General features: G+C 37.2%; 2 protein-coding genes across 2 annotated transcripts in view; both read left to right on the top strand.

Annotated features, from left to right (window-relative positions):
* LOC144439184 (protocadherin Fat 4-like) overlaps positions 1-8,772 on the top strand; it is a 43,329-nt gene extending 34,557 nt beyond the window's left edge. The window contains exons 2-5 of the mRNA XM_078128455.1: positions 4,590-5,138; positions 6,123-6,327; positions 7,779-8,723; positions 8,756-8,772. Of these exons, the coding sequence (XP_077984581.1) occupies positions 4,590-5,138; positions 6,123-6,327; positions 7,779-8,723; positions 8,756-8,772 (1,716 nt within the window). The remainder of the gene's footprint in view (positions 1-4,589; positions 5,139-6,122; positions 6,328-7,778; positions 8,724-8,755) is intronic.
* Positions 8,773-8,781: 9 nt separating this feature from the next.
* LOC144438572 (protocadherin Fat 4-like) lies at positions 8,782-25,946 on the top strand. The gene is made up of 9 exons (XM_078127656.1): positions 8,782-8,951; positions 9,667-9,847; positions 10,167-10,429; positions 10,842-15,670; positions 18,259-18,341; positions 19,018-19,322; positions 19,952-20,160; positions 20,742-21,012; positions 22,137-25,946. Exons 1-9 carry the CDS (start codon positions 8,819-8,821, stop codon positions 23,993-23,995), a joined length of 8,133 nt encoding a protein of 2,710 aa, XP_077983782.1. The 5' UTR covers positions 8,782-8,818; the 3' UTR covers positions 23,996-25,946.
* Positions 25,947-25,993: the final 47 nt, after the last annotated feature.

Below are 25,993 nucleotides of genomic sequence, written 5' to 3'. Positions count from 1 at the left end.
TTTTAGGCAACAAACCATGACAAAAATGATTCGTAATGATCCTCCTTTCATGAAGGATATTAGCGTTATGAATAACAAGAACACTTATTGATGATTTTTTTTGTAGGCTTCTTTTACTGTCTACTACAAGTACTTGAGTGTCTGTGTACTGTCCTTTCAGGCAACTGGATTGACAGAGAGTTTGTCAAGGGGATACACCAGCCATCATTAGGCTTGACAATTATTCCAAGCATTTACCCTCCACCGAGAGCGTACAGTGTGAAAATTTGACGAACTTTAACAATACGCAGTGAACACAAACCTAATTAGGCAACAAGATGGGAACGAAAAGATTGTCATGGCATACCTCTGGGCTTTGCCTTCAAATTGGGAAAGTTAGTTTTACTTGGGTGTTCAGTAAAGATTATAAGGCTAGCTTCTATAAATTTGGCTTCGAGGGGTTCTCCTACGTAAATTTTGCCTTTAGGTTTACATGCACTGGGGGTGGACATTTGAAACTAGTATCCTCCATCGAATCTTTCAGTTCTCTCTTTCTTGACTAGTTTGAAAGAAGTTATTGCAATTTCATCAAATGTTTCTTTTAGATTTGCTGAGGGTATTCGGCTCAAGTTTGCTTTTAGCTGTAACAGAGGTGGGAGTGTGAAACATAGTATGCATGTATTGCGGTGAAAATCAAAAATTTTACATTTGCTGAGTGTATTCGTCCCAGTATTGCCTGTGGGTTTACCTGTAACAACGATGGGGGTTTGAAACATTATTGTGGTTTCACTAAAGTTTTAGATATGCTGAGGGGATTCAACTCAAGAAGGGCAAAAGATTCACCCCTTAGGCTCTCAGCTCAGTTTTAAGGGGATTTGTTTAGTAAATTACACCAAGAATTTTAGAAGTGTGGCTGAATGTGTCTACTGACACAAAAAAATTGAATTAAAAGTTACAATCCGTTGAAAAATTATTTTGTGTCTTGTAAAAGTCTAAAGTTCCTGGTCAACACAAATTTCTTTTCTAGTGTTATCAGCTAATCTATGGAATTTGTGTACATATTTGCAAATTATTTTGAAAATTTTAAGTAACTTCAGATAAAATCAAGAATGTCTATACTTGAATAAAGAGATTAAGTACAATTTTTTTTAATTCTGTAAACCAATATTTTATAACTTTGATAGAATAGTGATAACTATCTTAAAACCAATCTGTTAGTTGTCTTCAATACCTTTCAAAAATTCACTTCAAATCAAATTTCTGCATCAGTACTGGAGAAGGAAAGATATGAAACAAAATAGTAGTAATAGATATAAATATATATATATAAAAACCCAAATCATAAAGATGGTAAATCTAAATAACCTGATGATTTTGTCAGTTGTGGTGTTATTATCCTGTACAGAAAAATGTGTAATCTTACATGTAAGGTGCAAAAAAACGTTCGGTTCCAGTAACCCGACCCAACCTATTTTTTTACTTCTCACCCTAAACTTTTCTAGTTATTCAAAAAAAATTATCAAAAAATTGAAGAAAAAAATAGCAAAGTCACTTGAGAAATATTGAGATTTGAAAATGTCATCTCCTCTTGTGATCCATAACACAAAGACCATATGGAAGGGCGCTAGATGAACAACATAAAACATAAACCTGAACCAGACCTAAAAAAACAGTTATAAAAACAAATGTTTTTTTTTTTTTAGATTTAATCCTACGTACCCACCCTATTTTGAAATTGGGGTTATCAGAACTAGGTTTTGTATTTTGCCTTAAATGGTTATTTTTATAATTTACATGTATGTAACAGATAATTATTTGGCTCTGTCGGAAGTGATTATACAGTACAAATGGTCCCTTAAGTAATAGTGACATGTAAAAGCCTTTTTGATATTTCTAATGTTCTGTTTGTATATCGTGAACATCCACATGGAAAAAAAATGTATATATTTATTTGAACAGCGACAAATGAAAAAAGATATCAACAGATATAGATTGTTACATCACCAAAGGATGTGTTGTATCAATTGTGTCTATAAGGGAGATGACTAGATGGATCTGGTTGCAGAGTGCAGATTACCAGTAAAAGGAGATTTTTTTTTGTCTTGTGTGACATTTTTTAGAAGGCTTGTAAATAGAAGGATTACATCGGATGATAGCAGTTTTACATTCACTCATCCTTCTCTACATTTCACAAAAGACATCTTGTTATGACTATAAGCTTTAAAGATGGAACATTAAGCACATCCTTGTTTTAAAGACATCTTTATACCAACTTACTCATCTTGATAACATTCCATCTTTAAAACTTTTGTAAGACCCCGGCATTAAGAAGGGTGGCAGCTTTAAGGATTATGCCCTGGATAACAAGCATTTTGGTTGAAGTAATTTAGAAAAACACACATTGGGTATTCAAGTAGTTGTAAGAACCCATGTTGTGGCACATATCCAAGGTTTTCCTAAAACAAAGCCGGGTTGAAAGATAAGGCTTTCCCCTCTATTCTGAGCACCTGATAAGGATCTTGTAATCTTCTAAGATAGCACTTGGTGAAAATAGCTGCGCATTATCTGATTATCTCATCTTGGAATTCTGCAGGGCGGGATATCTACTTCTGAGGGGAAGAGGATTTGTATGGGATTGGCACACTTCAAAGGAGAGCGTGTCATATTCATGCCTTTTGTGATGCCAGTTTTAAGTCAATATTACATCACTCATTTCATCGCAATGGTATGCATCATGCGTGGGAATATTGTGCTATTTTTGTTCAATGGGAAATGACAAATTCTGGTATGCTAAAATCTTCAAAATGCAGTTTTCACCTCCACATAATTTTATGAAGCAAATGTAAACTTTTGACTGGTCGTTCAAAAAAGGAGACACTTGGGAGTGTTTCACTGATTGTGCTGTAAATTTGTCCAAATTCATTTTCATCTGCATTCAATTGTATGAAGCGGATGTAAAGTCTTACGGAAGACACTGAGGAATATTTCTCCATTTTCGGTCGATGGAATGTGAGGAATACTTGTATGCCAAAAATCCTTCAAATTGTTGTTTCCATCTCTTTAATACTTCACGAATTGAATGTAAACTTTTTTGACCATTCAGAAAAGAAAACACAAGAATATTTCTAAATTTTGTGCAATGGCAAGTGGCCAATAATGACATTACGAGTGTTCTGTAAAAACACCAAATTCAGCCTTCATCTCTGTCCAATTTTGTGAAGTAACTATTAAATCTGACTAGTGGTTCGGAAAAGAAACACAGAGGAACATTTATCTAATGTTGTCCAATAGGGGTTTCCGTTTCCACACAATGAAGGGAATGTAAACTTTGGTGTGTATAGTTCTGAAAAAAGAAAACAGGAGCAGTTGTAAATCAACATTAAACTTCAAGGTTTTCTGGCGATCACTGTTTTCACAGTCAATACTTTTATTGACTGCTTGTAGAAATTTTATAAGAAAAAGTACTGATTACATAGATTTGGTACATGGTAGCCCCTGCTTTAACTTGTGTAGGTCATGGTCAAATCTGCCCACATCAAACAAATACTTATGCAGAGCGTGAATTGTTAAATGAACTGTGTTAGGCATTCAGGACAGGTAATATGTACTCTGTGGTTAATTCTATTCATGGGAATTGGCATGAAAATGGAGCACAAACTCCCTACAAATAAAAGGATGCCTTATTTACCCGTCAAAATTCCTTCCTTGATTACTTTCTGATGAAAGAGTGTTCCATTTCCTACACCCACCAAGAGCTACTCTAAGTAGAACAACTTATCACTTAGATGTAAAAATCTAATTTTATTCATGCATAAGGAAAATGCTTCATTTACATATGAGTGAATGAAAATTGTCAAAAGTCTTTTGTTTTTATTTCATTTTTGAGAGACTGTGAATTAGTTGGAGTAGATAATAAAAATTAATGATGTATTGTCTCTTAAAGACTTCCTAATGGGCTGTAATTATGAGTGGTATTCACACAGATCAGTCCTACATGTACATGTTGTAAGATCTGAATTTAGAATCACAAGTCTGTTGTTGTCAAAAGTTCTGCTCATGATTCTGCGTTTCTCTTGTCAACTGATATGGGTGTGTATTATATATACCCTGGTAGATGTCAGGGTGGTAGAATGTAGTTAACAAGTCAAAACTAATCAGTAGAAAAGATAGAATCAGCTGATACAGATCAGCTTTCTAATTGTTGCAATTAACTGAAATGCTGGCCACCTGAATTTCATTAAAAAGCACTGGTTCAAAACATGTCTTGGATGTGACTCCAGAGGGGGCTACAGATATGAAAAGAGACTTCCTATGTGTCTGACTTGGTCTAGTGTATGTATTGTTTAGGGCTGTGTGTGTGTGTGTGTGTGTGTGTGTGTGTGTGTGTGTGTGTGTGTGTGTGTGTGTGTGATGGGTTTGTGGGTTTTAGTGAAAAGTTCAGAGATTGAATTTAAAGTTGTATGGAGATGTACACAAATCATACATGTCTATCACAAAAACACTAGCTATGATCATCTCTAAACATATACAACTGTGTTCCAAAATTAAATATTCACGAATGCAACCAAAACAAATTCTTATGTGTGTCTTTTGTATTTTGTGTTTTGCAGGTCCAAATCACTCTCTTAGACAGAAATGACAATGCACCACAGTTCGAAGAAAGTACGCGCAATGTGGAAGTTCCTGAAGATATTTCTATCAACAGTCTAGTTGCCACGGTTTCAGCCCAAGACCCCGACGAAGGTAGTAATGCACTTGTGTCCTACAGTATAGTCAGCGGAGACGACGGTAAATTTTACATCAACGAAGAATCTGGGGAAGTACGCACACGAAGCAGACTAGATCGCGAAACCATAGCAAGCTATAATCTCGACGTGAGCGCATCCGACGGGTCACAGTACTCCGTGATGAGTCTAGGCGTCAAGCTGCTAGATTCAAATGACAGTCCACCTGAATTCAGTAAGGAGGTATATTCTTTCACTGTCTTTGAAGATGAAGATGTTGGTGTATCCGTTGCCGAGGTGATGGCCACAGACCCGGATGAAGGCACCAATGGTGAGGTCACCTACTCAATACTTGAAGACTGGGGACAGAACAGATTTGAGTTGGATGCAGACACTGGTGTATTTACTCTAGTTCAACCATTGGATTTTGAAAAGGTTTGTACTATGATAGTGAATATTAATACCACGTTGCCCCTGACAACTGATCAGTTTAACTTGGTTTGAGTGTACATGTGGGTGTATATGTGAAAATAAGAGATGGTTGTATAATGAATATCATCAAATCATCACCACAAAAAGATATTAGTGGTATTAGTGTGTGTGTGTGTGTGTGTGTGTGTGTGTGTGTGTGTGTGTGTGTGTGTGTGTATGTGTGTCTATGTATGTCTGTGTGTCTGTGTATGTGTATATTTAGAACATTCAGAACTTTTCTGTGAATGGATAGATTAGAAAGATTTGAACAAATTGCATCATATGAAAAATTCATATACCAGATGTTTGGAAATTGCGTAGATTAAAAAAAAAAAAACTTTCAAACTCACTGCCAATCTCTATCTCATGTATTTTACAGATACATTATACAAATTATGATATTATTGTCCATCTATGAGTGTGAAATACATATTATTTTTTAATTTAAATTTTCAAGCATGTTAACATCCCTTATAACAAAAGAAATTGATAATTACCAATTCAAATTAATTACAAAGTGTTGGGTAAACCCGTCAGATCAATCTGATTCTTTGATTGATGTATAATTTGTTTTATTATCAATTATGCAATATAGGGACAGCTGTCGATGTACAGTCCAAACACGTTGGCGTGTTCACAGATTAAAAAAAAATGATGATTGTTTAAAAGAATCTTTTGTGACGTTGAACGTGCCTATTTTAGCGATAAAACAGATTAATGTGTAATCCTGCAAGGAGTAATTGTGGGGGGGGGGGGGGATTACAATTTCATACAAGGAAGATCTCCCTGTCACTTTGTGCACAGTAAAAATGAAATCATTCTTTTGTTGATTTATTGAGATGAGAATTATGCCTATGTAGTTTCTCTAATCTTGTACTATTCATTGTGAAGTACAAACAGTAAAATATATGATACCTTTACCTGTGTGTTCTTGTTTTCCCCCATTAGGTCCAATATTACTTGATAACAGTAGAGGCTACTGATCATGGCAGCCCACCAATGTCAAGTAACGTGAAATGTTACTTCAATACTTTGGACATCAATGACAATCCACCCATATTTGATCCAAGCGAATACGATGAAATCACTGTGTATGAAGATGTTGCCATAGGAACAATTGCTATCACGGTAACTGCAACTGATGCTGATTCAGGTAAGCGTTAGATTTGAATCACAAAGTTTGCGATAAGTGAGAGTTAATTGTCTTTTTACAAGGAGGGTATTTGTTTGTACACAAAAAAACTACAAGTTTGGCAAAACGGGGTTTAAACCGAAAGTTTGAATTCTACTGTGTGCAGACCACTACTATCTTATCAGTGAAGCTATGTAGATTGAACTAAGGACCATTATTTTATAAAGGATAAACTTTTCTATATAAATGCGCCAGACAAGTGATTTTCACACCTAAAGTTTATTCCCAATCTGACGTTGACAGAATTTTTTTGTGCCGTGGAATCTGCAACAGTATCAAATACGTTAAATCGTGAGTTGGCTTGTTAGTGGAACGTTTAGACTAAGGGCTGACAGCAATCTACTTACAATGGAGTCTGTAATCTTGACCCTTGACCCCCCATAGAAATAAAACTCAAGAACAGCCCAGTTTAGCCTGATAGCGGCTCAGTTAATAGCTTTGTATGACTAAGCAGGGAACCTACATAACAATATTGAACAACCCTTATTCTGTGACTGACAGACAGCGATTTTTATGATGAGTTTTACATGGTCAAACCCTCCCCTATAAATTATTTCTGGCCAAATTGAGACGGTAGATAGTTTGTACATAAACCATACCAACAGTCATGGAGTATTAGTCTAGAATGTTAATCTGAGTAAAGCCGAGATTAGACATATGTGGATGAATGTGTGCCATATGTAAATGTCATCATCACCATCACACATATGATAGATTGATGAAACAAGACAAAGAGGACATATCTAACCCACAACCACAGATGGCATCAACTAGGGATAGTTAATCTACAACATTGCGGTGTCTTGCCGTTGATGAGTAATACATGTTGTGGCCCCCACTTGAATCAATTCAAACTTATGGTTTCAATCAAAACCACTTTCTGTAGCATTACGGTGTCTAGCTTTTGTGATAGAATACATCGCAGAAATAAAGATTTTTAAATATTTGCTGTTAGTTTGTTCAAAAAAACTCAAGCCTTTCTCAGTTACAAAGAACAATTAGGATTTTAAAAAAATGAGGAAAAAATCCGGGGTCATGGTACAAATTTTTTTGAGTAGAGGTCAACCTGATGTCGTGTGTAAGACTTTTTAAAATCCAATATGGCCACCGAATGTGGTGTAGGAAAATATGCTTTAGGGAAAAGAAAATGTGAAATTTTCTCTAAAGATGTAGGAATGTTTATTTTTCTCACCAAACACATCTTTATTTTGGTTTTTTTCTGTAATTTAATGTAACTGGATCTTTAAATTCCTTGATAAAAATTTATGTTTTTTTTTAATTTGCATGATTAAATTACAGATATATTGTTCAGTTATGTTTTATAATGTACCCGTATAATCAATAGATATATTTATCATCGTAAAATTGTCAAAAGTTGTGAAACTAATACTGATATTTCTGTGTCGTTACAGGACCCAATGGTGCTATTCTTTATGAGATAGTGTCTGGTGACGATAACGGAGACTTCGATATCCTTGAGAATGGTACGATAATCACAGCTAAAGAGTTAGATAGAGAAGAGAAATCGTTCTACTCACTAAAGATAACAGCTACGGACCAGCCTCTAGATGAAAGCCTACAAATGCAGGATGAAGTACAAATAAATATTAAGATTGGTGATGTCAATGACAACGCCCCTGAATTTATCAACGACAACGTGACGGAAGTCTCGGAAGATGCGGAGAGTGGAGTGGTTGTGATTACCGTAGAGGCTGAAGATCCCGATGAGGGAGTCAACGGACTTGTAGAGTATTCTATGGATCCCGTACCGGGTAATGTGTTTTTCATGAATGGTGGAGATATTGTTGTATCAGGAAATCTAGATCGGGAAACTGTGGCACAGTACATCTTAACTGTCTATGCTGAGGACGGTGGTGATCCGTCCCTGACTTCTACCATGGAAGTCCTGGTCAACATACTGGATATCAATGACAACGCACCGGAGTTCGATCCCAGCTCCTACACGGATAACATCATGGAAAACACACCACCTGGGAAGGAATTCCTTCAAGTATCAGCTACAGACCCTGACGAAGGCTTGAATGGTACTGTTGAATTTTCAATAATCAATGGTAACTATGACAACGACTTTGACATTGATGAGGATTCTGGAGTAATTTCCATCGTTAACGTCATAGATCGTGAAAGACGTTCACAGTACTCTCTGACTGTTATGGCCAAAGATAAAGGCATACCCTCTCAATCATCATCAACCACAGTCACCATCAATCTGATAGATGTCAATGATAACATACCTGAATTCACAGAGGAATTCATGACAGGTTCTATAGATGAAAACAACGCCAATACGCCGGTGTTTGTGAGGACCTGTGATGCTGAAGACGAGGATGAGGGCAGTAATGGACGACTGACGTATGAGATTGTCAAGGTTACAAGCGATCCTGAGATTCTCGATATTATTACTCCGTTTGTGATGACATCTGGTGTCGCCATGCAGCGTGTCCGTACCCTAGAGTACGACTATTTCACCATTGATAGTAGTACTGGGGATGTTTACGTGACTGAGGTACTTGACAGAGAAGAGATTGCTAGATATTACCTTGTTATCACTGCCCATGATGCTGGTAAGTCACCTATCTACGTTTGCATCTTTGTGAAAGTGGGAATGTCTGTTGTCAGTCTTTTTACCAAGTCTGTTGATATGTTACTGTATAGTATACCATTTTAAACTGAGTTATTTTTTTCAGATAGCTAAAAAATTGAATTGTGTGTACGAGTGTGTGTATGTGTGGTATGTATGCACATATGTTCACATGTGCTAGTGTGTGTGTCTGCCTGCCTGTGTGCCTGCCTGTTTGTCTTTCTATGTATGTATGTATGTATGTATGTATGTATGTATGTATGTATGTATGTATGTATGTATGTATGTATGTGTGTGTGTGTGTGTGTGTGTGTGTGTATGTATGTATGTATGTATGTATGCACATGCGTGTGTGTGTGTGTGTGCGTATGTATGTATATGTGTGTGTATATGCATGTATGCATGCATGCGTGGATGGATGGATGTATGCATGTATGTATGTATGTATGTATGTATGTATGTATGTATGTATGTATGTATGTATGTATTCATGTACGTACATATGTACGTATGTATGTGTGCATTTGTATAATGTTTTAATACTGTTGATATGTATGTAGTACGTATGTAGTACGTATGTAGTACGTATAACTACTCAGCTAAAGTAGAAGAAAAACAAAGTACTGGTGTATCTGTAAGACAAAACATTTAAATTACTAATGTAAGGAAACTTAACTAACAATATTTGTAAATTACAGGTGACCCATCATTGACTGGTACAGGAACACTTGAAATCCAAGTCAATGATCTGAATGACAACCCACCAGTGTTCACGCAGACTGAATACTCGGCTAAAGTAGAAGAAGAACAAGACACTGGTGTATCTGTAATCACAGTGACAGCAACAGATGAAGACGATGGTACTAATGCTGACATCAAGTAAGTCTATAATAAATGGTTACCTTGATAGCCAGCCATTAGTCACTATTTGTTTCAAAAAGTATCCATTGTACAGACTAATGATAGGGAACCCCCAAGTCTGTTTTGAAGTGTTAACAATGTTGCAGTTGAGAGAATTGTAGCCTATAATCCAGTTGTGTGGGTGATTTTGACGTTAGTCGTTCCTCTAGAGCTGAGAACCAAAAATGCCCCCACATGACCTGATTCAACTGCTAACTCAGCCATATTATGGAATGTTTACCAGTTACAATGTTTACCCTATGACTATATATAACTCTGCTTTGTTTGTATTTCGTAGTTATTCTCTGGATCCTGACTCAGCACAAAACAAATTTGGAATCAACTACCTGACTGGTGAGATATTGACCACCGCTAGATTAGACAGAGAAGAGCAAGGATTGTACACTTTACTGGTAATAGCCCAAGACAATGCGGATGACAGAGCTGATAGACTGTCGAGCACAGCTACAGTGTATGTGGTTGTGCAAGACATAAATGATCATGTACCAGAGTTTATCAGTGCACCATACTCTGCTGTGATACCAGACAGTACCAGTGCAGGTACGTCACCACATTCACCATGTTCACTCTTTTTTTAACGAATTCAGAATTTCATTCTCACTCATTTATTTATACCATAAATGCTTACCTTTGTGCACACACACACACACACACACACACACACACACACACACACACACACACACACACACACACACCAAAAAACAACAACATATTATACAAACAAACGTTTGACATATATATTATAGCATTGTGTTCATGTACAAGAAGGCATTTTAGTCCTTATTTTTGCATTTTTGTTTTCCAGCGAAATTAACAAAAATAAGTCTTTCACGAAAATTTCCAGGTTTAAAGTAGTCGTTTTCTATCAGGAACATGGTGCAAAGGCAATGCATCATCATCATCATCAGTATATATATTGATGTTTGCAATTTATTTTTTCCTGTTACAGGAACATTTGTAGAGGCTGTAACTGCAATAGATAACGATATTGGGACCAATGCTCAGATACGGTATACTAAAGTCAGAGGCAACGACATGTCCAAGTTCTCCGTTGATGCTACAAGTGGTGTAATACAGACTCTATCCACAATGAATAACCAAAACTCACAGTACTGGTTGGAAATCCAGGCTCAAGATCAGGGCGAGGGATTCCATACTACTAGAGCCAATGTTACCATAAACTTTGATGCTGCCGAAGATTTTCCAACATTTCTACCGACTATTGTCGCTTTTGATCTTGATGAAGACACCCCTGTTGATACTGTAGTTACTGAGGACATTAGTGCTACCAGTCCGAAGCAAGGTCAAGAGGGCGCTATCACTTATTTTCTTTCTGGTGGAAACTTCAATGAAACCTTCAGTATTCATCAAATGACTGGGCATGTCAGCCTTGCTAAGAGCTTAGATTATGAGATCATACAAGTGTTTTATTTATGGGTCGAAGCAAGAGATGGGTCCTCACCAGCTTTATCAAGCTTCATCAAATTAACCATCGATGTAGGTGATATAAACGACAACGCCCCACGATTCTCTGAGAGCACTTACTACGGATCTGTATTTGAAGAACAAAGTGCTGGTGTGTCTGTGTTGACAGTAACTGCGATTGATCAGGATTCTGGCGACAATGGTGAATTCTCGTATTCTTTAGACTCTGATGGAAATATTAATACAGCGTTTGAGATTGATGCATCTTCTGGGAAGTTGGAAACAAACACACGATTAGATCGTGAAACCGTAGCATTTTATACTCTGACGGTGTATGCCATTGATCGTGGATCACCACCACTGACTGGAACAGCCACAGTCGAGGTCAATGTCATTGACGTGAATGACAACGCACCAAGATTTGATTACCACCCTCTAGCATCTGTCTTCGAACATTCAGATGTTGGCACATTTGTCCTTAGAGTGGAAACAACAGACCTGGATGAGGGCATGAATGCCGTGACTGTCTATGAATTCCTGGACAGTCCAGTAAATGAGTTTGCTATTCATAACTTAACTGGAATTATAACAGTTGCTGATGATATTGACCGAGAAGAACAAGACAGGCACTCAATATTGTTGTTAGCCACTGATCTCTGGAGATCTCATTCTGTTACCACTACTGTGCAGATTTCTGTGCGCGACATCAATGACAATGAACCAGAATTCAATCCATCGGAGTATGCAAGAGATTTGCCAGAAGGGCTACCGGAAGGTTCTAGCGTCACCACTGTGTATGCAACAGATGATGACATAGAGCAGAATGGAGAGGTGTATTACACTATGAAGTCTTGGTGTGAATACTTCACAGTTGACACAAACAGCGGTGATGTAGTTTTGGAGAAAGAGATCGAGTATCAGTCACCCGGTGGTGGCGCTGTTGATCCCAACATCTATCAGTGCAGTGTCTTTGCCATCGATGGTGGAATACCAACGCTATGGAGTGACACTGACGTCAGCTTAACTATCTTTGACCACAACGAATATGCACCAGAGTTCGAACAAGACTCTTACAAAGCCAGAGTGCAAGAAGATGCAGGTATTCACGATAAGGTTGTCCAAGTTATTGCAACTGATGACTACGATGAAGGCGATAATGCTGTAGTACGTTATGAAATTTCTGGTGGCAATGGGACAAGTAAGTTTACCATAGAATCAGACACAGGTTGGGTACTGGTCCTTCAGTCTGTCCTTGGAGATGCAGGAACAATCTATGCCATACAAGTAAGAGCGTATGACCAAGGGTATGTTCCTAAAGATGCCTTTACAACAGTAAGCATACCAATTTCAGAGATAAACCAAAACCCTCCAGTTTTCTATCCTACTTTGTATTCACAATCTGTTGACGAAAGTGTACAGTTAGGGTTCACAGTAACACAAGTGACTGCTACTGATATCGACAGAGGACTAAATGGTCAAGTGCGATATTCCATCACAAGTGGAGACGACAACGAAGAATTTGCCATCGGGTCAGAAAATGGTATTATTACCGTAGCCAAACCTTTAGACTACGATACTGAACCTAAAGAATATAACCTTATCATAACAGCCAATGATCTTGGTGTTGAAACCATGACTAGCAGTGCAAGAGTTGAAGTAATACTTCGAGATGTCAACGATAATCCACCTGTCTTTGACACCGACTACTACAGCCAAAATATTCCCGAAAACTCTCCCAGCGGAACCTCTGTGATCTCCGTCACAGCCACTGATAAAGATGAAGGAAGCAATGCTTATATTGAATATTCAATATATGGAGGTGACGGCCAGTACTTCTTCAGTATTTTCCAGCATAATGGAACGATTATCTCACAGGGGAATCTCAATTATGAAAATGAGAAGAAGTCATACAACCTAGAGATTAGAGCCAGACATCCCATCGACATCTCTATGTATGATACGGCCACTGTGACCATCCACATCACGGGCGTTAACGAATATAATCCAGAATTTGTCAAACATCATTACCTGTTTACAGTCAGCGAAGCTGCTAATGACGGCCAAGTGATCGGTAAAATTTCAGCACGGGACGCCGATCACGGTGAGGATGGCAGGATCATTTATGCCTTTGTTGGTGGTAGTACTAACCAAGGGTTTGCAATCAATGATGATACAGGAGAGGTGTACGTATCGTATTCTCATGGCAGATTAAACCGTGAAAGCAGCGACCGTTCTCTCTTGTTAGCCATTGCCAAAAACAGAGGTATAATTGAAGGCTTTGATGTCGATGAAGCAGAAATCTATGTGAATATAACAGACGCCAACGACCCGCCAGTATTTGTACCAGACTTCTATGAAGGTTCTGTTTGGGAGAATGCAACATACGGCACATATGTTCTAACAGTCACTGCTGAAGATTACGATCTCAAGCCCGCTGATCATACTTTCACTTACAATATCACAGGTGGTAATCATAACAATGCCTTCATGATAGCTCGTGATTCTGGTGAAATCCACACAGCCAATGTTCTAGATCGTGAGGATATACCGTTCTATAACTTGACAGTAGCTGCTATAGACCAAGGTAGTCCATCAATGACTGGTTATGCTGAAGTGAATATTGACTTACTAGATGTTAATGACAATGGCCCAATGTTTTACCCCGAAGACACTATCGGCTCAGTCTATGAAAACAAACAAGCATATACCAGTGTTATGACTCTGAGTGCGTATGATCCCGATACACCGTCTAATGGTCCTCCGTTCACGTACTACTTACTGGATTCACAATACAGCAGTCGTTTCAATCTAATTAGTACATCGGGTTTGTTGACTACTACCGTACCTCTAAATAGAGAGGAAATAAGCGATTATTACCTACCGGTTGAAAGTCGTGATTCTGGAGTGCCTCAAATGACATCAACCACTACGATACACGTCATTGTCCTGGACGTCAACGACAATGAATCCCAACCACGCACTGCCGTCATTTACGTCAATTCACTAGACGGAACGTTTCCAGGTGGATCTATTGGAATAGCTCGGCCCTTAGACCCAGACGTGGATGACGAATTTGACTGCACTATTGTTGATGGAGATACTAACACATTCAGCATCCAACCGAAATGTGATCTGAACTCTGTACTTCATTCTGGTGTTGAGACGTACATGCTGAACATCAGCGGCCATGATGGTATACACAATACCGTTTACTCAGACTTCCAAGTGGATTATCATGCATTTACCAACAACTCTCTGGATAATAGTGTTACATTGAAACTGGCAAGTCAGGATGGTGATAGTCTTGATGTTGGAACGTTTCTGAAGAACCATTACGATGACTTTTATACAAGTGTATCCAATAAATTAAGTGGAACTGAAACACTACTAATCATTGACATGTATGAAGTTGACAGTAAACTTGACCTTCTGGTAGCTGTACGACAAGGAAGCCAAGACAATCATATGACAAGATCGCAACTTGCCGGCTTCTTCACAACGTATAAAGCCGCCATTGAAAGAGAATCCGGCGTGAACTTGGCCGAGATTGATTACAGTCCGTGCGATTTGCAACCATGTCTTCATAATGGACAATGTGACGATCATGCTGAAATCTACGTGACCTACACCATCAGTGACAGTGACCCAATCATCTTCGTGGCACCCCAAAGTCAACGAGCTTTCATCTGTACTTGTGCACAGGAATACTACGGTGATATCTGTCAGTACGAGCCCGATATGTGTGAAGACAATGAATGCAAGAATGGCGCGACATGTCGCAAAGATTCGCAATCTTACATTTGTGAGTGCCTTCCTGGATATACCGGTACTAAATGTGAGACAGACATCGATGAATGTGCAAGTAATCCCTGTCAACATGGTGATTGCGAAGATCAAATCGATAGCTATGTTTGTGACTGCGATGAAGGCTACATTGGTGTGAATTGCCAAATCGAGCTAGACCCCTGTAACCCACAACCTTGCTTCAATGAAGGAGAATGCATTGCCCAAGATACTGGATTCTACTGTGATTGCAGTTTTGGTGAACGTGGTGAATTCTGTGAATTCTCGAGTTTCAGTTTTACGTCCCTATCCTACGTACAGTACCCGGATATCTCTGGACCCTCCTCCATTATAACTCTACAGTTTGCAACAACTTCACAGAATGCCTTACTGGTGTACAACCATGACAGTACAAAGGGATCAGATTCTGAGTTTGTAGCACTGGAAATCATCGATGGTCAGATGTGGTTTTCCCACAATAGTGGTGCTGGTGTGACCCGTCTAAGTACAACCCAAATGGTATCTGATGGACAATGGCATGAAGTCATAGCAAGAAGGGAAAGAACCATGGTAAGTTCAAGTTCAAAAAAATGAACAAATATAAATAATTTCAAGTAGTTCTTATTTTCGCTGATAACTGTGATAAAAAATCATTACAGAGAGTGCTCTATTAGATATGCCTGTTACTCTCTTAGCAAGATATTGAATGATAATTCTGTGATTTAGCAATATGTGTATAATCGTTAGGTATAGGACTTCACGCAAGTAGTTTTTGGCCCAATGAAAGGTAGCTCAGAGACTTGAATGTTTGGTTTGACAGTTTTATGTGCCACAACAAGTTGAGCCAATATGTTGAGCCAGATAGCCAAGCCTCAGGGGTAAATGAAAGGGTGATATTTATGAAAGAACACATGTTTAACTCAAATTTCACACAGATGTAAGATTACGTTCAACGCCAAAATGTCATTGTTTTTGTAATGATTGTCCACAGTCCAACTCCTCAAAACATTAAGAGCTAGTAAAAAAAAAACTGTAATATCATAAACGGGGACATAATACTTTATTTGTAGTTGTCTCAGAACAAAATGAAGAAAGGGCTTGAAAAGTACAGTACATGTACATGACTTGACTCAAAAGAATGTGCCTGTTTGTTTGGAAAAGATCCCTCCTGTGAGCTGAGTGATGTTGTCATAGATACAGGCAACTGAATTGTAATGTGATAACTCTTATCGTTGGGTGGTTGAATGGAAAGTAATGTTGATAAGCCTAGGTGATCACGTTCCACCTCTAAAAGTTCTTGCCATCTGTCAAAATACTGACATAAATGCATTTGTGAGGGCCACATTATAGCAACACAACCATTTAAATGTCTTCGAGTATGAGACACTCCTGCCAGCATCACTTAAAAATCTCTCTGTTTTAAGATTTGCTGTACAGCTGAGCTGTATAGATTGACTTTTAATCCCTCATGTTGTAACACTTGCTGAGAGATTGACTTTTAGATCTCTAGGTTTTATTCGGTGTCGTAAAATCTGTGTGCATCAAAGATTTGTGGAACTAAAAAACAACTTTATATGTACGATTTCTGGCGATACTTTCTTTGTCATCGTGTTATTTTGTGTATATGACTCTTAGCCTGTCTACAGGTTGTCTGTCTGTTTGCTTGAGCTGTGAATCTGCTACACTCACTTACTGGCATCACAGATCCACCAAATTTACTTAATGAAGGCTAGACAAGTTAATGTACGAAAAATAAGGTCTCAAGTACAAATTAATAAATTGATTAATTAATACAAACTTAATAAATAATAAATTACAAATTAATTAATTAATTAATAAAAACTTAATTAAAAGTTCATTTCATATATTTTCATCATAAAGAAACAAACTACCAAATGCTTTTGAGCCAGATCTGCACATTAATAAGAGTGAAGGAGAGATGAGAATGTACTTTGCCACTGTCAAGATTGAAAGGGTCTGACATTTATATATTTTCAAAGTACTTTTTGATTTCTGCTGAAATGGCTGAAACTGGTAGTCTGCTGTTCATACCAGAAAAGAACAAATTTCTGGAAAAAAGAGATGCATGGTGTCTTTGCTTGACAGATATGCAACCAGTGTGTGTGTGTGTGTGTGTGTGTCTGTGTGTCTGTGTGGATATGTGTGTATGAGATGTGTAAAACAGTTTGATCTTTACACATGGTTCTCATTATATGACCTCTTCAAAGTTAATCACCGCAATACAGTAAACACTAACATCCCCCGACTAGCTGTATCCATCACATAGACATTGTCACATGTATGGAATTATTCAAACAAAAGTAATAACGCCATCGGTATCCCTATAACGGATTTGGTTTCCAGAGTGTGTGGAGTTATGACTTCCTCTGTCGACCGACTCCGTGCTATGTCTCCATTCATAGCACGTATCTGAAATATCTTGAAGGTTGTGACCTGACACATTGCTGGGTAGCTGCACTTGTCATCATCAATTATAATTTACTACACTGTCAGACATATTAAACAAGGGTCTATTGGTAATAACTGTATAAACTACATTGACATGAGACACTTAAGTTTGTTACATGTTTGCAAACATACAAGTTACAACTATGTAACCCCCGCAGATAACTCCTACTTCAAGATAAAAAAAATATCAAAACAGAATTTGTCTCCAGAATTTGGTGTACGTTTATGGTCTGTGTGCAATGGTAGCTGCTCACCATTAAGTCAAGTTATCTTTTCATCTGAGTCCCCCAAGCCAGTAGGTTCATTCAATCTCTGAAAACAAAATGGCTGTCCAACATTGTTTGAAGTGACCTGGGGAGGGCAAAGACCTTGTTAAATTCCTTCAAGACAAATTGTAACTACCGTATAAAGTTTCCAGATGGCTTGGGTCTGCCTCAAGTCTTGATGTGTTAACAGTTCTGGAAGATTTGAAGTAATTTGATATTTATGAAAATAAATTTCTCTTCTTCTACATGGGCTTGATTTGTTCCTTCCGAAGAAAGTTTTAACTTACTGTTTGCTTTTGAAATTGGATATTTAATGTAACTGTAGATGAGCTGGTGAGTTCATCCCATACGGTTATTTTTTTTTGCGATTTGATATTTAATTTGAATCTTGACACTGATCCATTACATGTCTGTATCTTTCAGGAGAGTAAGCTCATGATTGACCAGTGTGACGAAAACATCCCTGGTGATTATTGCAGAGCTGAAACCACTTCACAGGGTTACAAGTGTGTATAAATTTATCTTCCCATATTTCTCTATCTTATCTAGTTTTCTTCTCTGATTTCAGAAATACTTTGTTCACACTGTTCCTTTGAAGGCAAATAATACTGGAGATCATATGTATTTCACTGAGATAACAGTACACATGAGAATAACTTTTTTTCATGCTTTATGTAAAAGTAGACAGAAAGATGTGTTATCATTTGCGCTGTTCTTAATCATTTGCTTAAACATGTACCGAGTGACCAAAGGAGTGTTCAGTGTAGTCTGTAAGGTACACCGTGACGGGGCGCCCTCACACATTGGTCAACCTCTCCCACCAGTGAGGACAGAACGGTGCGACATATCTTACAGTGTATGTTCAATGATGAACCTTTCTGCCTACATGTAGATATGAGACGAGCATTCTGTCGTAGTTTGTGCTCCTGTTAATCATTCGTAAAACACATATCAAGTGATTAATCGGGTATATAGAATGATGAACCTTTCGGTGTATCTGAGAAGAGACAAGTAATTTTTCGCAGTTGGCACTCCTGTTAATCATTCATAAAACATGTATCAAGTGATTAAATGAAAATGCACAATGATGAATATTTAGTTTATATGATAAGAGGTGTTTCTGTTCTGACAACTTTAAATTTTATTTATAAAAAATCTGCGTTTTTGTCTTGTTGTGTACAGTCAATTGGATTTGGATGGTGAACCATTGCACCTAGGAGGGGTCAAGTCAATTGAATCTATAACGCTCCGTCCAGGTCAAGTATCCACATCTGACTTTGTTGGTTGTATGCGGGATGTTTACATCAACGGTCAATTCTATGATTTGACACAGCCTTTAGACATAATGGGTGTGGAGGCGAAATGTCCACGTGATGTCACCTTGTGTGAGAGTAGTCCATGCCAGAATGGTGGAACATGTGTTGATGATTGGTGGACGTATCACTGCGAATGTCTGGATGGATTCATGGGACATTATTGTGAATCAGGTGAGTGACAAATGTCAAATGTACTAGCCAATCAGAGACTAGTAAACAAACATGACCAGCTAATCAGAAACATGTAAACAAATATACCAGCCAATCAGAGATATGTAAACAAATATATCAACCAATCAGAAACGTGTAAATAAATGTCCTGGCCAATTGGAAATGCTTGAACAAATATTCTAGCCAATTGGAATTATGTAGTGTCATTAAAGAAGTATTCCATCTCAGCAAAAACTTGGATGTTTGGGGAAATTAGAACCATTGATATTACCAAACCTGTATTTCAATTAATGAGAAATATGCAGGTGCAAATTAGAATCATATTATTCAACAAAATACAAACGGAAAGATTCCGTACAACAAATATTTACCAATACTATAAAGATCAAATTGATGGTTTTATCTAATGGATTATAATTTCAAAATATTTCTGAAAAAATTTGCTTCCTTAGGGTTCAGCATTATAGACTCGGCTGATAATGTCAAAAATCATCATTCCTTTAAATGTTGTGTCATGGAAACTGATTTTTTACCACGTTTTTTAAGGTTTATAAATAGAACTGTACAAGAGTGACATAAAAAAAAAGGTAAACGTAACTGATAATTTGCACATTTATGTTACTTTTCAGAAATGTCATCTTTTACCTTTGGAGGTGATAGCTTTGTCAAATACAAGATCAAAGACAGTTTCCGCAGAGAGAAAGCACTGGAGGGGAATCTTAGACGCAAGAAACGAGCAACAGACACCCAGACTACATCGCTGTCGTTCCGCACTAGACATCATAATGGACTGCTATTCTATAGCGCAGACACAGATCAACTCTTTACCATACTAGAGGTAAGATTAGTCGTTGTAATCCTGAGAACTATAAACATGTACGAATGAAAGTCTAACTAATGGAATACTAGGTTGTACAGAAGTTAAAGGCCAGGGATTCAATCCCAGGTTTTTGCATTGTGTTATCTTATCAGTGAGGCCATATTGATGACATACTGTAGGATTATTCTTTTGTTCTGGACAAACATTTTCTATAGCTCTGCTAGACAGTTGTTTTTCACACCTAAATTGTATGAATTTGGCTTAATTAATTACATTTGATATGAATAATATATAAAATCTGACTGCACATAAAATATAGATTATGAGCACAGCTGCGAATCAAACCTGCTTGGTAGATCTACATACTAAAAGGAACATCCTCTTGTAATAACAGCTTGGACTTCAGTATCAGTTGTGCTGCAATGCCATTGGTGCTACTTTTTTTAACGAAAGTGAATTTATTGCCATGAAATACAGATTTTTTTTAAAAAGTGAATTTTATTTACCATTTTCAGATACTACTTTTTTTTAATGAAAGTGAATTTATTGCCATGAAATACAGATTTTTTAAAAAAGTGAATTTTATTTATCATTTTCAGATAAAAGAGAAGCACGTCAAGTATACCTTCAGTTCCGGTAATTTGGGCAATGCCTCAATAATCCTAGATGGTGTTGATGCCTCTGACGGACATTGGCAGAATGTCACACTGACAAAGGATGGTTATACTATCACACTAAATCTCAACGGAAAGAATTCTAAAAGTGAAACATTCAGCATTCCGCCACACGACTTTATTAGTATTACCGTCCAAGACTTGTTCGTAGGTGGAACAGAAAACCCACTGAGTTACAAAGGTCAAGTTATACCTGGTAGGTGGTTGTGTATATTATATGTATGTAAATGTATATTTTCTGCCTGCGGGCATTCGAACATCAATTAATTGTTCATAATTGTATTCAGGGTTCAAAAGTAAATTTCATTCTCCGTCCTCAGACTACTAATTCTTGTCATAATTTGTAACTGGTAGCCAACTCACCCTACCACTGATTGATTGTGTGTGTGGTGATATAGAAGAGGGAAGATCAACAGACATCACATATAATGCTTTAGTTAAGGAATATTGGACTACTGGTCGCCATCCTATGGCTACCAAATAAAAAAGTTATTTTCAATTTTTTGTAAAGGATGTTTATGTCTATTCCCCTTATCACTCTATTATCAAGTTGATAACATCATCAAAGTGCATATCCTTTCCACGGCAAAGGATACAAGGAAAAATATTTTAACATTTAAGTATATGTACAAATATGTTGCCATCCATTCAAAACACAACTGTATTTTTCTTTGTACAAGTGTGTTATCATGGTAGCAAATGTCGTACTTCTTATTGCATGACTAGTACGATTGTGTATCTCCCTATACCTTCTATAAATGTCCACTATAGCATAATATTTTTTATGATCAAACAGACCCGTTATGACTACCCATATCTGTTATGCAAACATATACACACTATCACACATAATGCTACAGAGCTGGGAGCAATTCCAAGTACAAAGAATTTATAAAGAAAATACTAGTAACAAAATTTCAGGAACAAAATTTATTTTAAAAAATTAAATTCTTTTTTTAAAAAAAGAAAAGAAAAAAAGAATACCTATATACTGTGGTCTTGATACAAAATGATTGTCATCCACAAACTTTAAGGAAAGGTGCAAGCTTTACAGAACTGTTTATTTTAGCACCGTAAGTTTAATAGTTCTGAGTTCCAAAGAGCGCCAAACTTTACAGAAATGTTCATACTTATTGCTATCACCGACAAGTTATTCTTGTTCTCCCAAATTTTAGACTATTTGCATACCTTTCTTGGTAAAATTATAACACTGGCCGGCTATGGCGTGATGCAATACTTGTTAAGTATTGCATTACACCCGTAGCTTGTATGAATGGCATTATGAGTTGACTAATTATGTGTTGTTTGTTTTATTTGTAGGGCTTGATGGTTGCATAGATACCTTTATGTTAAACGACGAAGTGATGCCATTTGTTGGCGAGAATAATATGGTCATAGCAGAACCGTACGATGGTGGTGGCGGTGGTGGTAGTGCTGGAGGCTGTGATGGATCTGACGTTTGTGCATCTAATCCCTGCCCGGATGGAGAAGTTTGCCTGGATGAATGGGAATCGTACAGCTGTGTACCCATCGGATTGTGTCAGCCCGACCCCTGTCAAAATAATGGCACTTGCGTACCTGGAAAAGATGGAAACAGCTACACCTGTGAATGTGTGAATGATTATTCTGGAGATCATTGTGAAATTATTCCTGAATGCTACGAAGATCCATGCAATGAGGATGAGGAGTGTATATCCGATGGTTCAGGAGGTCATGTATGCTCGCCACTTGTAGGTGGTGGTGGTGGTGGTGATACAAATATTACTCTGATAATTGTGTTCATTGTCTTAGCTCTCGTTGTTATACTCTTCGTTGTGATCTGCCTTGTATATGTGCGTAAACGCAGAAAGCGTAAGCCTGAGGATAAAACAAAAGATCAAGCTGTAGTCGACCTGGATGGTGTTGGGGAAGTGAACGAAGCATTCACTGGAGAAAACTTGAAAAGTAACTCCCCAACAAATAGTGAGAAAGCCAGACTCGGAATTCTTGGAAAGCAACCCGATATTATTGAAAATGAACAGAAGAAGAGGAATATTAATTTGGATGCTGATACAACGATAACTGAAGGAGAAATTATAACACCTGGATTACAAATGGAAGAAGTTGAACATTATGATTTGGAAAATGCCAGCAGTATTGCCCCGTCAGACATTGATGTAACATATCACTACAGAGGCTACAGGGATGGTAGACAACAGTACAACAGAAACATTCATAAACATCGTATGAGTCCCAGTCATTTTGCACAAGCAAGGCAGAGTCCGTTGGCTCCGTTGTACACACCTGGGGCAAGACAGAGTCCCTTGCATCATACCTCAAGGCAAAGTCCAAATCCACTACGCGGGCAATCACCGCATTCACATCTCAATATGTTTAGTCGGACGTCACCCATAAAAGAATTATCACACAGTAGAACAAACTCAGATCAAAGCATTAATCACAGCGAGCTACGCAGTGAGCCAGGCTTTAGAAGCAATGTGAGCACTGCAAGTGAAGCTTCTAGAAGGACTAAAAGTCCAAATGGACACCTTCCAAACAGTAGACCTAGTAGTCGACTGAAAAGTCCACTTACTGTAGGTACAGACTTAGACTCTGAGCAGCCAGTAGGGCTGTCGGTTGAAGAAGTGGCCATGTTGAACTCCTCAAGGCCAAATGAACATGCTGGTAGTTTGCCCAGCACACTAGAAGACGGTTTCTCTACGTCAAGTAGTGACCATCCTAGGGGGCGTAGAGTACCGTTCCCGAATCAAGAAAATCTTCTTGAACCCCCGGAGTCATCAACAGACGAAAGCAATGATTCATTTACATGTTCTGAATTTGAAGTTGATCGGGAGAAATTGAAATTTACAGAATTTGATCCCAGCAAAATGATATTTTCAAAACTGGCAGAGGTGAATGAAGACGATACAGATTTACCAGACACAAGCCGTATTTATAATTATGTGGGCATAGACTCAGGCGATGGATCGCTCAGCACATTGCCGATGTCAGGGGATGAATTTCCACATGTGGCCGTCAAACCTCCCAACGGACATTTTAGTTGGGATTATTTATTAAATTGGGGGCCAAGTTTCGAAAACCTTGTTGGTGTGTTCAAAGACATTGCATTGTTGCAGGATGCTAATATTACTATGAAGCTAGAAGCAGACCCTAACCTTAACTTGGAAGAATATGTTTAAAACAAAGAAGTGATTTTTGACGTTTTATAAAGGTCAAGTTTTTTGTAATTTTGTGCTCCGGAATTTTAGGTGTATTTTTTCACAGTGGCTGTTACTAATGAATTAGCCATCAGCAAGAGATGACGAGTTTAGTGGTAACAGACACTTGAAAAAAAAAAACACCCTTGCCTTATGAGACTTTTTAAATGAAGCACACCAGAGCTCAGATTAAAAATCCAAACCACAGACTACTAGATAATTTATATGGTTAGGTTCTTTCCATTATAGGATTAAAAATTAACAAGTAAACAGACTGATGAAGGTTTGATTATCAAAATTAAAATACATAAAAAACTTGCCCTAAATATTTTTTTTTCAACTGCCAATATAATTTGATATTGAAACTAATCAGAGTGCCACTCAGTCAATAAATATGTAAAATCTACTCAGCAATAACCAAATTTCAAAATGCCTTGATTTGTTGAATACAGTTCATTTCTGTGGTGAGTCATTTTTCTAATGGTCTGTATACACTCTGGTGCACTTTTTTTGTACAGAATATTTACCAGAAATGTTCATATTTTCATAAGAAAAATAGGATCAGGTCGTGAAAAGTTTTCATCATTTTATACATAACTATCTATTTTATAATATATTCTATGGGAGTAGAAGGGAATTTTACCCCCTCCTCAGTTTCAATGTGAAATTTGTTCAGTATTCTCCCTGTACATGTATTTAGGGTTAGGGATTTTCAATGTGGTTATTGAATTTTTGTTAAAATACATCAGTGGTTCCAGACACAAGAAGCAATTTCTTTTGATTGAAATTGCTTTTTTACGATAATCAATTGTATATTTTTCTATATTTCCCAATAAAATGAGTTTAAACTGGGCAAGGAACTGTAGAAGTCCCCTCTTTACTAAAAAATCTTACTTTGGTGTAAAAACGTCTGAAAATTGAAGTAACAACCAACGGTGGCTGGTTTTTTTTTCCCTGTAAATAGTATTATATGTGCATGAAGTGTCACATGTATGAAAAATATCTATTATTTGTGTAGAAATGTCTCGGCAGCTTTTTTACTTCTGATGTTTATTCCGTCTCTAAGACAACAAATGCCTGTCGTCATCCCAGAGATTGTCTCAAATTCAATCCTGTTGATCATCTTTCAGAAATTTGTATAAAACACGAATAATTATGTATTTTGTTGTCTTTGAGATGCAGATTCAACATCAGAAACGTACAATCTTTACTTTGAAATATTTGTTTTTATTTCATTTTTTTCAGAAGACCTTCATTACCCAAAAGCAAAATGAGCCATTTTTACTCTCAGAAGTCAGTATTTTTGGCAAAAATTGATAAATATATATATATTTGAGAGTGGTAAGCTAACGTAACGAGAAATATCCACGGTATAAAGTGAGATATGTGTGTGTTGCATGTACATGATAATTTACCCCATAGTAACAATAGTTTGCTGCATGGCAACGATACTTCAACCCATAGCAACAGCAATTTACCCCATAGTAACAACTTACTTATCACAGGACCATGTACTATTGATAGCTTATTTGTAACTATGTATACCAACAACCATAAATTTATCATTCGGCAAACCATATGCATCATATAGTTATCTGCATGGCAAAAAGATAATTCTGTTCTGATGTAACAATTTCCCTTACTATGAAACTTTATCATATTTTCATAATTATGATTTTATCTTTTTTCAATATTTCAATACACATATATAAGTATGTTCATTTAATCTATAATTTGATGGGAATTTTTTGGGGGTGAAACTACTTCCCAAATTTTTTGTATAGTATAATTTGTATGTTTTCTGGACTAGCTTACCACTCATATGCCATTACTTATGTATTTTCTTTTTTGGTCAGTGTTTTATTTTATTTTATTTCAAAGAGAAAGCTGCTATGGAATTCCTTTCCATGTAAAAGTATACCTTGCCTTGACACCAGTGTTTTATTTCAATAAATAAAAAGAATTAATATTCAATATTTC

Source organism: Glandiceps talaboti, chromosome 8 (assembly GCF_964340395.1).
Source record: "Glandiceps talaboti chromosome 8, keGlaTala1.1, whole genome shotgun sequence".
Lineage (NCBI taxonomy): Eukaryota > Metazoa > Hemichordata > Enteropneusta > Spengelidae > Glandiceps > Glandiceps talaboti.
The sequence above is the reverse complement of the archived record's forward strand: the minus strand, read 5'-3'. Positions and strand labels throughout refer to the sequence as shown.

Bases quoted from the DNA above. Each gene is read 5' to 3' on its own strand.
- LOC144438572 (XM_078127656.1), top strand. From the start codon at position 8,819: ATGCAGCGTGTCCGTACCCTAGAGTACGACTATTTCACCATTGATAGT. The intron at 8,952-9,666 runs GTAAGTCACCTA...TGTAAATTACAG, and splicing joins TATCACTGCCCATGATGCTG to GTGACCCATCATTGACTGGT. The intron at 18,342-19,017 runs GTGTGTATAAAT...TGTTGTGTACAG, and splicing joins ACCACTTCACAGGGTTACAA to TCAATTGGATTTGGATGGTG.